Genomic DNA, 16,053 nt, shown 5'->3' on the forward strand with positions numbered 1-16,053 from the left:
TCACACTATCTGTAACCCCCACAACGTGCCAAAATCGCACTAACTGTTCTGGCTGGAGACAATTCACACCTCTTTAATCTGTGCTTAACCCTCTTTCCACTCACATATTCTGCACCTGTAAAGACTTGATTACCTGTTAAGATTTGCATTCTAACCATTATCTTGTAATTGAGTTTGTGTCTATATATTTGCCCTGTTTGTGAACCCAACTCTTCACTCACCTGATGAAGGGGCAATGTGCTGAAAGCTCGTGCTACCAAATAAACCTGATGGATTTTAATCTGATGTTGTGAATTACTTATGGTGAATATTCAAATCCATTGGTGTGATTTACAATCGCTTTTTAAAAATGTAATTCTGTTGAGGGGATCCCTCTGGGGGCACACAGGTAAGTATAGCACCTGGGGAAAGAGGAACATGCCATACACTGCCCTCGCATTGGTTGGCACTGCTAGGTTGACACTATCAAAACCTGGCAGTGCCAACTTAGCAGTGCCAATCTGGCAGGATTTCAAGAGTTGAAGTGTCAGAGGAGTGAGGGCAGAGGTGGAGGACTGATAGCTTGATAAGGACAACATGTTATCTCAGCATTCTGAAAAAGCCAGGTGGTGGAAAGTTTAACCTGGTGAGGAGACTTCATCATGGAGCACAAGGCATTACCATCCATAAGCCAAATTTCAGCTAAAGTCTGGGTCAGAATAAGTCCAGAATAAGGTCAGAGTTGACAAAAACCTTTTTCATGAGTGAACAGACATTCCGGAAGGAGAAAATTAAAGGATTAATTGGCAGAATCAGCGGCACCATTGGTGGCTGGGGTGAATGGGATCGGAAGAGGGTTGGTGAGATTAGTCTCCAGTGGGTACAATGAGCAGGAAAGGCACCAAGCAAGGAAGCTCAAATAGGTTAGATTTGTGGTAGCAGAAAGCAACATTATATTATGGAATATAACTTCATTTCAGAGGTTTCCAGGAGATTTGGACAGCAATTACATAGATTTACTTGCATAATTTTACCAGACTATTATTTTAGCTCAGCAAGGGGAGCGTGCCATCTACTTATGTTGATTAATAGAATCTTTATTGTTCCTGTTCTGGGGATCTTACATATGAGAGAATGTCATGGTGTTTCCTCTTACTCTTTTTGCTGTGTCTCCTATGACTGTTGTTCTTTTCTTTCCATTGTACAGAAGAAAATCCCGATAATGTTGAAAATTCTGAGTCAGGTCAGTGATGTTCCATTTTTCACATTCTTGCTGCTATCAGTTGAAAATCTTAATTTTCCACTAATACTGCACAGAAATACAATTAATAGGGAGAGATTAATCCCAACCCCATGGGCAAGTTCGGAAGCAGAGAGTTGGCTGTGTGATTGGACAGGAGGGTGCAGAGTGGAAATTCCACTGCCCTCCCACATTCCTCTGATTGGTTCTGGGACAGGAAGGTTTCTCTCCACAAGGCCACAAGTGACCATTTAAAGGCCACATTCAGCCATTGCTGATCAATCAGTGGTGGGCAGGGGACTCACCATCCGGGATGTCCACTCAGCAAACTAATGGGAAAATAACGGGGGAGGGTGCAGGAGCAGGTACAGACTCTCTGTGCTCAACTGAGGGATCTGGCATTGGGAAGGGATTCTCCAGCAGGGAGCCACTCCCTGTCATTGATTCTGACCCTCTTAGTCCTTGTGACCCCATCCCACCCACAATCAACTCTATCTAAGGATCCATCGCCGGCCCCTCCTGTAGGCCTCAGTGTAGTACTGTTGGTGGCCACTACACCCATCATAGTGCTGCAGAGCTGCCAGACTCAGATGGGCCAGCAGCTCCATGGGGCTGGACTTTCACCCAACTGAGGGCTTTATCAGACGGAAGACTTGTGCTGCCCAAGTAAGTGTCTGATTGGAATTAATGTCAGTCCTGGAGAAAAGCGAGATCTTCCAACCTGAAGGCAAGATCCACATTACCCACATTAAATCCCGGCTAATGTCACATTAAATCCCAGCCAATGTCCCTATTGCAAGATGTTTTCAGAATATGTGTTGTGATTTAAATTGTCTCTCTGTTTTTCATTTTTATTTGATATCTAACAATCAAAACTTTAAACTTGCGATACACGTCACAACTTCCTCAAGCTTTTCCACATGTTTATCAGCCTCTAAAGTCTTGGGCCCCAACTGTAATTAGACCATGGGTGGAAATTGGGTGGATTGCCTGACAAGGACAGACCTGCGTTCCTAGACCCGAACCATGATCAAACTCTGGGGAATGTGGAGGATGGCAAATCATGCATCCATGGTTTTACATGAAGTGGCAGGTCGGAGTGGGGTTAGAGTCTTGGGCATAAGTCCTGCTGAGATCGCAAGGGAAGGCCAATTTATCTTAGAGCCTAAGATAATTAATCCCAGATCCCAATCTTAGAAATAATCTTTAAATGCTTGAGCTTTCCATTTTGGGGCCTTCCAGGGGAACTGATCGACTGCTGGAGCAGCATGGCACCATTGAGTTTGCACTGTTATCCCCTTACATGCATGGGCTACCTGTCTTGACAATGGATAGAATGCTGTGTGGCAATTTAAGAAGGACTTTGGACATTAGCTGACTTGGGGCCAACTCCAATGCACTTGGACCAGCAGAACAGCTCAGTTGGAATTTTGAACCTTTGGTCTGTTAAAGGAGTTTCATGGATGTTTTCCCTTTTCCTCCTTTGTTAATGTGAAAGGTTCTGATGATGAAGGTTCTTCAGTTTCTGAAAAGAGTGGGTCTGGTAAGCTCCTACTCTTCTGTTTCATTTACTTACGTACACTTAGCAGTAGTTTTCAATATTCAGTCTTGTGAACTTAATGGTACTGCATATAAAATAAGTACATTTATTTCATCATACAAATCTGATCAGGTAATGTTAAGAGAGAATGGCTACCAATTAGCATTATAAAAGCTGTTTAATGGGTGGAATTTTACACCCCGGTCAAGGTGGGAACGGGGCTGGAAAATGCATTGAGCCATTCAAATGTCAATTGACTTTGGTGGGATGGGAAGATTGGGATGTGGCTGTAAAATTCCTGCCCTGTAAGACTGAAATAAAACATACACTTGTGCAAAACAGCCAACAGTTTGCCAAAAAAAATTGAAATTTCTTAAATTACTTAATTTTACTAGTATGACAAAGACAAATATTACAATTTTAATGCATGTATTTTGTGGTTAATAGTAAACTGTTCCATGATAGAAATGTTAATTTTCATTTCATTTCTATATACCTTTTCACAATAAGAAAATGGAGGCTCCGACTCATCTGAGACGGAATTAGGTAATGTACATATGCTCTCCTATGCTCTGTAACTTTGTGCATTTTTTTTTCAATGTGTGAGGCTGCAACAGTTCCTATCAGCATTGATAATATTTAAATGTGTATTAATGTTTGACTTAATCATTCTTTGTTAGCTTCTGCAAGTATTTTCTTTTTATTGATCATAAAAGTTAAGCATTAACATACAAAACCTTTGTTGATTAGACGCTGATGAAAGAACTGCCGAGGACAGCCAGCCAAATGATAATCCAGGTAATAACTTGACCAAGATTATACTCCGCATGTATTGCAGTATTTTTGTAAGGCAAAACTACCTGAACAGTGATCGCTAAATGATTATCGCAATAAATGAATATTGTCAACTTTCATAGCAATACTATAGTGACAAACATTTACCCAATGGTTAAACTAGGCTTTAGCTGTCTATTCTGTTAGTTCACATAGACATTTAACATCCTATAGCTAAAGTGAAGATGAGTGAAGTGTCTTTTGCACAGACAACTACTGGGAGATTGAAGGGATATGCAATGTGTCACCATCCATCCCCCAAGTTTGGTTTGCATAGGTGTAAATAGAATCCCTTCAATGTAGAAGGAGGCCATTTGGCCTGTCAAGCCTGTACTGACCACAATCCCACCCAGGCCGTACCCCTGTAAACCCACATATTTACCCTGCTAGTCCCCCGACACTAAGGGAAAATTTATCATGGCAAATCAACCTAACCTGCACATCTTTGGAGTGTGGGAGGAAACTGGAGCACCTGGAAGAAACCCACGCAGCCACAAGGAAAACATGCAAACTCCACCTAGACAGTGATGCAAGGCCAGAATTGAACCTGGGTCCCTGAGGCAACAGTGCTAACCACTGTGCCACCATGCCACCTCCAATGCAAATTCCAGAGCTGCTCCTGATATTCCCCCCTCCCCTGTCCACCAACTTTTTATTTGTGGCCATTGGTCTGTTCTCCCAAACAACACCATAAAATGCAGATTAATTGGATATTTATGCCATTGATCTTTGATATGTAGTAAAGGACTGCCACGTACACCTACAGACAAAACCCTTCAAGCTGTTCTTTTTATATAAAGCACATTCTGACATTTCTGTGATAAAATACTACACAAATGTACACTGTTCATTTTTAAGAATGCCTTGTTAGGTGTGTTGTGTTAGATGTTTAAATGTTATTAATAATACACTTAAACCCCTGTGTCCTTGATATAGTGTGATCTCAGTATACAGTAAAAGGCAAAATACAGTGGGGTTAAAATTTCATAAGGGTTGTCCCGATCATCCACTGTAGCATGCATGGAAACTGGAGAAGTGGTGTAAACACTATGCTTGCTGTTCCTTTGGGTTGTCCATGGGCCTTTCATTGAAGTTACATCAGATGAAGGGAAAACTGCAGCAGAAATTGATCTCCAGTGTTCCTGTAGGCATTGCATTCACTCTTTAAAATAACTTCACCTGACTATTGAATGTGACTTTAATAAAATAAATCTGGAATAAAAATCCAGTGTCCTTGATAGTGACTATGAATAATTGAAATATTGTAAAACATATCTGGCTCACTAATACCCACAGGGTTAGAAATCTGCTGTTTTAACCAGATCTGGCCTATATGCGATTCCATCACAATGTAGTTGACCCATGACTGCACTCTGAAATGGCCTAGCGAGTCACTCAGTTGTATTCAAAGAAACCGCATTACCACCTTCTCAAAGATAATTAGAGGTGTCTGGTAAATGCTGGTCTTGCCAGCAATGTCACATCCCATTAACAAATAATAAAAATAAATTGGCTTGAAGAAGCAAATTAGATATTAATAAACAAAAGAATACAAGAGAACTGTAATGAAGGAATGAAGCATTTAAAATGTGGAATCATCTTTGCCTCTCCACAGAACAATTTTTGCATCAATTAAACATGTTGCATGCTGTTCTTGAATACTGGGAAATGTTAAATGTGCACTGGAATTGTGGCAGCCTACGCTGCTCAATTTAAGGAATGTGTTACTGAAATCAGCCTTTCTAATAATGTTTCAGCGACAGAACATGCTACAGATGGCCCCTACTTGCAAAGTCCAGCACCAGGTAATTTGAAATTTCACTCACCTGCATTGAAGCCTACAAGTTCAATATGAAAATGTACATTACTGGAAGAACCTTTTGTCATAAAAATCAGCAAAACAAATCGCATGAATTACAGCTTTTAATAAGTACGTGGCTGCTTGTAAACTTCTTTTTTGACTCACCTGCAACTTTGACATTTTACAATAGAAGCATCTGACAGCCAAATAGTTTGGTAAATGGGAAGGGACTTATTAGTTAAATAAGCATATCCATAGCCAGGTTAGCTTTCTCCCTTCTCTCCTTTGAATGCAACATGGTCGTGTTATGGCAGGTACATTTGATGTATAGAATTGTGCATGAGGAGGCTGGGACATCACAAGCCGCCCAATTCATAGAAACTAGAAGCAGGAGTAGGCCATTCAGCCCTTTGAGTCTGTTCCACCATTTTCTTTATTCATTCATGGGACATGGGTGTTGCTGGCTGACAAGCATTTATTGCACAAACCCTAGTTGCCTCTGTTCAGAGGGCATTTGAAAGTCAACCACATTGCTGTGGTTCTGAAATCACATATAGGCCAAACCAGGTAAGAATGGCAGATTTCCTTCCCTAAAGGACATCATTGAACCAGATGGGTTTTTCGAACAATTGACAATGGTTTCATAGTCATCAATAGATTCTTAATTACAGGTTTTTTTTATTGAATTCAAATTTCACCAAAGCTGTAGTGGGAGTTGAACCTAGGTCCCAAGCATTAGCTGAGTTTCTGCATTAATAGTCTAGCAATAATATCACTAGGCTATCACCTCCGGGGAAGAACCTATTATTCTAATCATGGCTGATTATCGAATTCAATATCCTGATCCCCCCTTCTCCCAATATCCCTTGATCCCTTTAGCTCCAAGAGCTATGTCTAATTTCTTCTTGAAATCACACAATGTTTTGGCCTCAACTACTTTCTGTGGTAGTGAATTCCACACATTCACTACCCTCTGGGTGAAGAAATTTCTCCTCACCTTAGTTCTAAAAGGTTTACCCCTTACCCCCAAACTATGATCCCTCGTTCTGGACTCCCTCACCATTGGGACCATTCTTTCTGAATCTGTCCTGTCTAACCATGTTGGAATTTTATATGTTTCTATGAGATGCATCTCTTACTCTTCTAACCGAATATAATCCTAACTGACTTAGTCATTCCTTATGTGACAGACTTGCCATCCCACTTAAATTCCTGATTTGATTTTCTGCTGGTGACACTCGTGGATACATAGCATAGTTCTAAATATTGAGTGATAGAAAACTCTTTGATTTTCTTGGCTTCAGTGCTTGTTTCAGCAGCACATATGCTGAAATTGGAACAATACAGAGAAAATTAGCGTTGCACGGGGAGTGTGTTCAGTTTGCTCTTTTTAAGTAGGCATGACAAGTTCTTGCATGTCAGGAATAGATCCATTAAAGTCATACTGTTAATTTATTTTGACTGCCACACAGGTGCAAGTTTAGGGGATTGCTTTCAGGCCTTTTTTCAGTGGATTTAATGAAAGAAGCATTTTCAGACAGAAAATTCTCCTAACACTATCTGACTATATGATGCATGTTCACTTACTGACACAAGGTGAGGTATATTGTGAGCACATACAGGATTTGCTCTTTAATCTTGCAATACCTGTAGACTACTTTTCTTGGCCACAGAGGACATTACTTCGGAGAGACATTGTCTTTCCATCCGCTGTCCATCATCTTGCTCTAGCCCCTTGTGGATGCGCCAGAAGGTTTTTCTGCACTTGAATGTTAGGAAGCATTCAAATAGGGGACGATTCCAGTCCAGGCCCAACACATTCACTTGAGGAGGAAAGGAAGGAGATACAAAGTTAGAGCTCCCCGGATAGCTAATGATACAGAGGTTAAAATGAGGCTTATGCTTGTGGTTAATAATAAAACAGAGAACCAAGTTCAATAAAGAAAGTGTGGAGAAGATCTAAAAAAAGAGGAGTATGTGAACAGATGAGTGGCTACCATGAAAGAGAACACAGATGTCTTCTGTAAACACATAGGTCTGGATTTTCCACTGGGGACAGAACATCTGGAGAGGCAGCCAAAAGTCCATTGACTTTTGGTGGGACGGAAAAATCCTGCCCATAAATTGTAAAAGCAGAGTCAAAGAAAAGGTGAGGCCAATTCAGGACCAAAAAGGAGACATGGAGTTAACAAGACATGACTGAGATACTAATAAACACTTTGCAACTGTCTTCATAGGAGAAGAGAATACCCTCAATGCAGCAATAAAGTAATAATATTAGATAGGATAAAAATAGATAAAGAGGTTGTATTTAAAAGGGTGTTTGTCCTCAAAGTAGAGAAGCCACCCAGTGGACTGACACATCAGGTTACTCAGGGAAGTAAGCGTGTAAATTGCACAGGCTCCAGTCACAATCATTCATTTGTCCTTGGAAGTACAAGTGGAAGATTAAAAATATCCATTAACCTGTTTAAAAAGGGGATGGGGGGGAGAGAGAGCCTTACAACCACAAGCTAGACAACTGAACACTCGAGTTGGGGAAACTTTAAACAATAATCCGGGACAAAATTAATTGGCATGTGTATGGAGAAAAAGTGCAAGTCAGCATGGATTGGTTAAAGGTAATTTGTGTTTGACTAACGCTGTGAGGAGGATGTACGAAATCATGAATGGTAACGATGAATGGAAGCACAGGTTTAAGGTGATCGGCAAAAGAACCGGGGCAACGTGAGGAAACATTTTTTACACAGCGAGTTGCTGTGATCATAGAATAAAATCATAGAATCCCTACAGTATAGAAGGAGGCCATTCAGTCCATCGAGACTGCTCCTACCACAATTCCTATAACGCCACATAAGGATCAATTTAGCTTGGCCAATCAACCAACCTGCACACCTTTGGAATGTGGGAGGAAACTGGAGCTCCCGGAGGAAACCCATGCAGACATGTGGAGAATGTACAAACTCTACACAGACAGTGACCCGAGGCCGAAATTGAACTTGAGTCCCTGGTGCTGTGAGGCAGCAGTGCTAACCATTGTGCCACAATGCCACCCGCAACTTGGAAAGCATTGCCAGGGAGCAGAATCAACAGTAACATTCACAAGAGAATTGAATGAATGCTTTTGAGGGGAGAACGCAGGGCTACGGGGAAAGAGCAGGTGAATGGGATTAATTAAATAGTCCTACCAAAGGACCAGTAACTAGCATAATGGACTGAATGACCTCCTTCTGTGCTATAACATCCTGTGACCTACTGCACCCTATCAAGGAGTCTATAGTAATTGAAGCAGTATCAGCAGAGGGTCCTAAGCCCACTTGGAATGCTCAGAGTGTTGCTATTAAAACTTCCAATGCATTAGGAGGTAAAGGGTCACCTGAATCCCAGGTGACTCCCACTGAAACACTGTAGAAGCCAGTACACTTGTTTCTTCCCCAGATTAAGAGTTTAGAAATCACACACAGTGCATTGGCACTAAGAGAGAGAATACTAAGTGTGTGTGTGTGTTTGTGGGGGGGATGGTTAAAGAAAAGCATTAACATCTCTCACATAGAGCCAAAGCAGATTAATAATTGACCATACTACACTTGAACTTTCTAGTGTTTGTTCTGGATTGTATAGCACCACATTAAATAGGCACTGATGTTACTTGAAGTACTGTAAATCACAGCTTTCTAAGGACTGCACAATCAAAAGGATTTTGTTTAAAGGACCAACAAGGACTTAGCTGATATCTCTTGCTTGAGCATCCAAGTATTATCGATGTAATTGGGAAGTGCCTCTGGCATAATCGCTGAGATCATGTCAAAATACAATGAGGAGAATTGGGCTTTGCAGTATTGAGCCTGGGCCTAATTGTTGGTGTTAGAAGGAATAAAGTGGAAATGTAAAGCATGCTTTAATATAAAAAAGAAAATATTATTAAAGGTCAGAATCTATGTTCCAGGAGCTTGCAGCACTGAAGAAACAACAGTAAATCCACCAGACTCAGGTCAGTTTATTTTTAGATGGATTAACAATTAATGATGTCTAGAATCTTTTCAAAATTCTCTGCAGAAAACTTCCTTGTTTTAATTGGTGTTCTGAGGTATCACAGTGCAAGGTAATCTTTTAGATGTGTTCTTATATTTAATATAACTTAAATGATTATTTTCACACAATTTAGTACATTAAGACTGAGAACATATTGAACATAAGAACATAAGAAATAGGAGCAGGAGTAGGCCATCTAGCCCTTCGAGCCTGCCCCGCCATTCAATAAGATCATGGCTGATCTGTCGTGGCTCAGTTCCACATTCCCGCCCTCTCCCCATAACCCTTAATCCCCTCTCTTATCAAAAACCCATCAACCCGCGTCTTAAAAATGTTTAGCGAGGCAGCCTCCACCACTTCAACGGGCAGAGAATTCCAGAGATTCACCACCCTTTGAGTGAAGAAGTTCTTCCTCAACTCCGTTCTAAACCGCCCCCCCTTTATCTTGAGGCTGTGCCCCCTAGTCCTACTGTCCTTTCTGAGCGGGAAGAGCCTCTTCACCTCTATCCTATCCATCCCATTCATCATCTTATACGTCTCAATGAGATCTCCCCTCATTCTTCTAAACTCTAATGAGTACAAGCCTAGTTTATTCAGCCTCTCCTCATAGCTCAACCCCCTCAACTCCGGCATCAGCCTAGTAAACCTCCTCTGCACTCCCTCCAAGGCCAAAATATCCTTGCGTAAGTACGGCGCCCAAAAATGCACACAGTACTCCAGCTGCGGCCTCACCAATGCCCTATACAGCCGCAGCAAGACCTCCCTACTTTTATATTCAATCCCCCTCGCTATGAAGGCCAGCATCCCATTCGCCTTCCTGACCACCTGCTGTACCTGCAAGCTGGGTTTTTGCGACTCATGCACAAGGACCCCGAGGTCCCTCTGCACCGCCGCCTGCTGCAGTTTTTCTCCACGTAAGTAATATTGGCCAGCTATGATATCTAGATTTTAAAACAGTTCATTTTATATCTTTAATATCTAGACTGCTGCGATATTGATGTGTTTATATTTTATATGGTTGAAAAAAAAGTTTGTAGTTTTCTTTTGCTTCATGCAGACAACAGTTTGAAGTGTTTTCATTGTCTTCTTATTGTGTGTGGGTGGACTCTTATGCTTTTGCTGGTGGGAAGCTTGAAGGTGGGAAGTGTATTTATTTAGGCGGAGTGGTGGTGTAATAATCCTGTTGCCTTTCTGTCTCCATCAGAATTAATTTCTCTTGCAGAGGCTCATGCTCGGCCTTCCCCCCCCACCACCAATTGTGGCTCTAAAGTAGCTAATTAGTCACCACTGAGCACTCCAAAGTTGTGCGAGTTAGGTGGATCAGCCATGGTAAATTGCCCCTTAGTGTCGGGTAGATATGTGGGGTTATGTGGATAGGGCCTAGGTGGGATTATTGTCAGTGCAGGCTGAATGGCCTCCTTCTACACTGCAGGGATTGTATTCTATTCTTCTGAGATTCTGAAGGACTTTATCCCATTGTTACTCAGTGTGGACCTGTTACTAGGTGGCGTGCACAGCAGGTGATTTTTGTGGGCACTTGTCAGCTTGGGGTAGGGGTGTGGGACAGCAGCCATGGCCTCCTCGGTGGCACTGCTGAGTGCAAGAGCTGCTGGCCTCTGATTGGCTGGCAGCTATCATTAAGCGGAATTTTAACCCCCCAGGAGTAAGCTTTCTGGTGGTCTGGCCATTGTCCGATTGATATGTGGTTCGCTGGGCCTTCAGGGAAAGGTCAGGGGTCAGCAAATGCGACCCCTGACCCCTCAACAAGATTTCCCACATATGTATAAGGTGGGGTGATTGCAAGTGGGGAGTAGTGAAGTTCGTGATTATTATCCACAGATTTACTATGCTTTCATTTAGATATGTTGTGCTATAGTTTCTTTCAATAAGAATATTGGATGAATGAGAGTAAATACAAGAAAATTATCTCATTAAGTGGTTTGAAACACCTTGTTGTTTTTCCAGCTCCACTTTACAATCTGTAGTAGTGGAAGACTGGATAGTGCTTTAGAATACTTTCCATTCCCCTTTGCGACATTAAATGAGCTAGAATTGGTAGATTTAATTCCTTCCCCATCCAGTTTCCCTCTTTTCATGTCATAGCTTTATTTATTAGTCACAAGTACGCTTACATTAACACTACAATGAAGTTACTATGAAAATCCCCTAATTGCCACACTCCAGAACCAGTTCGGGTGCACTGAAGGAGAATTTAACATGGCCAATCTATCTCACCAGCACGTCTTTCTGACTGTGGGAGGAAACCAGAGCACCTGGAGGAAACCCACACAGACAGGAGGAGAACATGCAGACGCCACACAGACAGTGACTCAAGGTGGGAATGGAACCTGGGTCCCTGGTGCTGTGAGGCAGCAGTGCTAACCACTGTGCTACTATGCTGCCCTCATGGGGTTGAAGAAGAACAATGAGATAGATTCTTTTGAAGATGATGGGCAACATCATTTCTTTCTGAGCATTGTGCAATGTGATTAGATACAGTTTCACACATCCTTTTCATTCCTTGCCCAAAATGGTCAGTTTTTGAGGTTGAGCTTGGAGAGTCCCCACCCTGTTGCACAATGGGAATATCCACAGTTGAGCTGACGCTGGCTGTTGGCAGTATGATATATCAATTTAAACATTGATTAGGATCAAATATCTAGCATAGACGAATGGCACTAAGCTATCTGCATTTTATTAGCTGTTAAGAATAATAGTGGAAATAGTCCAGAGCCTATGCTATGTGCACATACGGTATTGTGATGAGATTGTGTTAAGCTGCTCAATTTCAGATCTTGATTCTATGTGGAGATTGCTGCTGAATATTTAGTAAGTACGTGCAGACAGTTTGTCTGGCACCTTTTCGTGTAATTTGATTACAGCTTTCATCAGTTTCTGTGTGCATTTGAAAAAATAAGACAACAATAACTTTATAGTGATTTAAGTGAGAAATGAGTAACTTGCCGCACTTCAGCACAGAAAGATGCTGCTGTGTCAAAAATGTATCAAAGGGCTCACGTTTTAAAGTGGCGGAAGAATTTGAGGCATTGCTAACTGATACAACCTTACTGTCTAAACTGTGTTCACTGGGAACCTTGTCCATCATTCTCTGACAGGTGTTATATTGTCGTCCATTGCTCTTAATTTAACTTGCTTTTCATACAGGCTCTTCTGCCACCTCTGGTTTTAAGACTAATGTTCCTGTACATTCTGTAAGAATGAGTGCTCCAGAGGAAAGAGAAAGTAGCTGGATGATATTTTCTGTACCGTATTCCTGTTCCCAGTGACCCTACACCCCCAAGCAATGCAAATACCTAGTACTTAAGGTGCCTTTACTGTCTGCTGGCTCTTTACAATGAGGCTGCAGTGCTTGTGGCAGCTGTGCGTGGAGTGCTGGTAAATTATGTAAACGGTCAGATTTCACCTCAGCTCAGGATGAGCTCACTGTGCACAGGAGCGTCTGGTGGGTTACATTATAAACCTCATGACGGCTTGTTGAATTGCAGAACTGTCAGTATGCAATACCATTCTGATACCCACAGCCAGATCCCAAGCACTCACACCATGATGTTGGGGTTCTTGGTAGAAACGTTTAAAACTTTCATAGGTATAGAGATCTTGGACCTAGGAACCTTTCTCTGTTGGACGGAGGATTTACAGGCTGGGTAGCACAGTTGAAAGTTATGTTTGTCAAAGGAAAACAAGAAATGCAGAGATCTTTAGTAAGAGGGTAGTAGAATTGTGGAGCAGATCACAAGTCAGAACAGAGGAGCTTGGCATGTTTTGTTAAAGGATTAGATGATCTCCTGTTAGGGAACAGGGCTGTTAGCAATGGAATTGCAATAAGCAACCTGGTGGGAGGTTTGTCAGGGAAGATTACTCTTCTATCTGAGACATTACTATGGTAATATAAGAAAAGTAGCAATTTAACTCTTTGTTTACTTGGCACTGTATTACAAATCTTTTTTGAACCTATCACATTGATTTGAAAAAAACATATCTTTCTCTCACAGATTTGTACGTCAAGCCATCATGTCCTTATTGTAACTGTCAAACGGTGAGAAACTTTATTTTTAATCATTTAATAAATATATTTCAGGTGATTTAGCAGGCAAGAAATAATAAAGTATGAATTAAATTACGGTATAAATGTAATAGGCATTTGTATTTCACAAGCACAGGCAGGCAACTGAAATATTGCCTTCAAATTCCACTAAGCCTTCTCTTTTAAATAACAGAATCAAAATTTTGAACAAGTAACACCGAGACAAATCTCAAAGGAACGTTTTTGGTAGGTATTTTTCCAATACTTCATAGATCTAATTAGAGCACAGATCTGTCACAAAACAATTTTAATTAATTTTTAAAATCTTTTTGATACACAGTTTGAAGTTGGATCATGAAGGAAGCTATCAATGTGTTGCTACTGGTCTAATCTTTGAAGTCACAGACAAAGTTGATATAATTTACTCAATTTTGTCGTGGTATAAATATGACACATTTCTGGAGAAAAAATGGAAACTTTGTGGCCCACTGTTTGATGTGAAGAGTGATCCAGCCTTACTAAAGAGCATTTACTTCCCTCATTCCCTCTGCTTGGCAGGTAAGGCTTTTCCTTTAGAGCATAATTATAACTGTATAATTTTATTGCCCTTTGAACGACCTCCCTTTGTTGTTGATCTTCACACTATCGTCCACTAGGTGGCATAATAAACTCAATTTCCATTGTAAATAGTCGCTCGATCAGACAATAGCTGTTGCACAGTCTGTGAGCATGCGTGCATTCATTGTTCTCACTAGTTCCCTTTGTTATTATTAGCTGGATTTAAATGACGGCAGAATTTTAAAACGACTTTATCTTATTTTTCTTTTCTCCATATAGAAAGATAATTTCAATTCTTTCTCTCCTTTATAATAGTCCATATAATAGTCTTTGATAAGGAGAGCAAACTAGTGGCCTCTATGTAAGATCTCTGAGAGCTCTGAAGCTTGGAAGGATCTTAACTTGATGTTATATCTAATTGTCACATGGAGTTGTTTTATTAGAGTCAATGTCAGCACTGTATTCGCAAAATAAGCAAATGATTTACCTTCACAAATTTGTATTCCATCTTACAGATCAGTCACCTGATTTACAATTTGGAATTTTACACATAAAGAACAAAAAATCGGAAATAGAGCCAACCACTGACCATTCAACAACACATGTTCAGTGGAATGTGAGTTCCTTGTCACCAGTTGGGCCGATCTTTCAGACCAGTTCAAATGACATTCAACATCACGGTGTTGTGCTGATTTACAAAGTCATTAACAACCACCAGTCCTTATTGTTTCATGTATACATGGCAGCAAACAATGACTCTGTTATTAAGGTATGAACTAATCTATCTGTGCTCATTAAGATTACAATGATGACTTAATTTCTTGTCACAGTTGCACCTCGTGTTAAGCTACAATCATTTTGTTTGTGTTAGAATAGATTGTTCAGTTGATTATTGGTGCAAAAGGAATGTTAATGAAAAAAGAAGCCACTTTCCTTATGAATGTGCTTGTTCACTCTTAGGACATTACAAAGGCTGAAAAACATTCAAAACAGAAATCTGTAAGAATTGATAAACCTACTCCATGCCACAAAAAGCTGATTATTGGCAAAACGTATCGACTTCTGAGTGACCCACAAGCTGAGATAATACCTGGGGTATGTTGGAATAAACAGTTAGTAATTTCTCTCTGCTGTGTGCATGCACAGTTTTCTATGTATATTATAAAAGTAAGCTTAAAAACCATTTCAATGTGATGACATTTTTCAGAATTATGATTGAACAAAAAATGCCAGAATCCTTGTCATTTTCTATCGTCCTAAAAATCCTCTTTAATCTTATAAACTATCACTGACTCTGGAATCCACAAAATATAGTGGAACCTAGAGTGCACTTACCAATCTAAATTTCAGATACAGACCAATGTTTGCACTGGTTGTAACAAAACTAATTTTTAAATTGCCACTGATGCAGTTTTGGGGAAGTGTTAACTTGCTTTGGCAAAGGAGATAGAGAGAATTGGAAGAACATAATTTTTGTGACATCAAGACATCTCAAAGCTTTCCATGGGAGATCTATTATTTTTGAAGTGTTGCAAATTAGGGAAGTGTGGTAGCTATTTTGAAAACAGCTCCCAGAAACAACAATGAGGTGGATGGCCAAATAAACTATTTTAGTGCCATTGGTAAAAGGAGAATATTGACCAGGACACCAAGGGAGCTGTCCCACTTTTCTCTGATTAGTGATGTGAGATCTTCAATGTCCATACGAGAGGGCAGAAAGGATATTAGTACCTCAGTGAGTGCAGCAGTCCCTGAGTATTGAACTGGATTGTCAGCCTGGAGAATACGTTCAGCTCCTGAATTTATAACCATTTGATTCAGAAATGAGAACGCTACCAATGAGGCATGGCTGATTGCAGATAATCCATCAGCATTAAGTACTTTAGACATTTTATTATTTGATAATGTGCAAGCAAGGATCAATATTTTTGCAGGTTATAAAAATCATCTATTTTCTCTATAATTAGATATTACGTGCAGCTCATAAATGGGCCAACGTTTAAAGAATGAATCATGGAGATTCA

General features: G+C 40.6%; 1 protein-coding gene across 3 annotated transcripts in view; it reads left to right on the forward strand.

The window, feature by feature from the left end:
- LOC145340918 (uncharacterized) overlaps window positions 1-16,053 on the forward strand; it is a 104,428-nt gene that overhangs the window by 55,265 nt on the left and 33,110 nt on the right. For all 3 annotated transcript variants that reach the window (XM_080185494.1, XM_080185495.1, XM_080185493.1), the window contains exons 3-13: window positions 1,187-1,222; window positions 2,718-2,762; window positions 3,270-3,305; window positions 3,510-3,557; window positions 5,351-5,398; window positions 9,341-9,385; window positions 13,440-13,483; window positions 13,665-13,717; window positions 13,812-14,029; window positions 14,545-14,798; window positions 14,990-15,124. In XM_080185494.1, coding sequence (XP_080041620.1) covers window positions 1,187-1,222; window positions 2,718-2,762; window positions 3,270-3,305; window positions 3,510-3,557; window positions 5,351-5,398; window positions 9,341-9,385; window positions 13,440-13,483; window positions 13,665-13,717; window positions 13,812-14,029; window positions 14,545-14,798; window positions 14,990-15,124 — 962 coding nt within the window. The remainder of the gene's footprint in view (window positions 1-1,186; window positions 1,223-2,717; window positions 2,763-3,269; window positions 3,306-3,509; window positions 3,558-5,350; window positions 5,399-9,340; window positions 9,386-13,439; window positions 13,484-13,664; window positions 13,718-13,811; window positions 14,030-14,544; window positions 14,799-14,989; window positions 15,125-16,053) is intronic.

The sequence above is a fragment of the Carcharhinus amblyrhynchos genome, chromosome 3 (assembly GCF_965287045.1).
Source record: "Carcharhinus amblyrhynchos chromosome 3, sCarAmb.v2.hapA, whole genome shotgun sequence".
In the NCBI taxonomy this organism is placed as follows: Eukaryota; Metazoa; Chordata; class Chondrichthyes; order Carcharhiniformes; family Carcharhinidae; genus Carcharhinus; species Carcharhinus amblyrhynchos.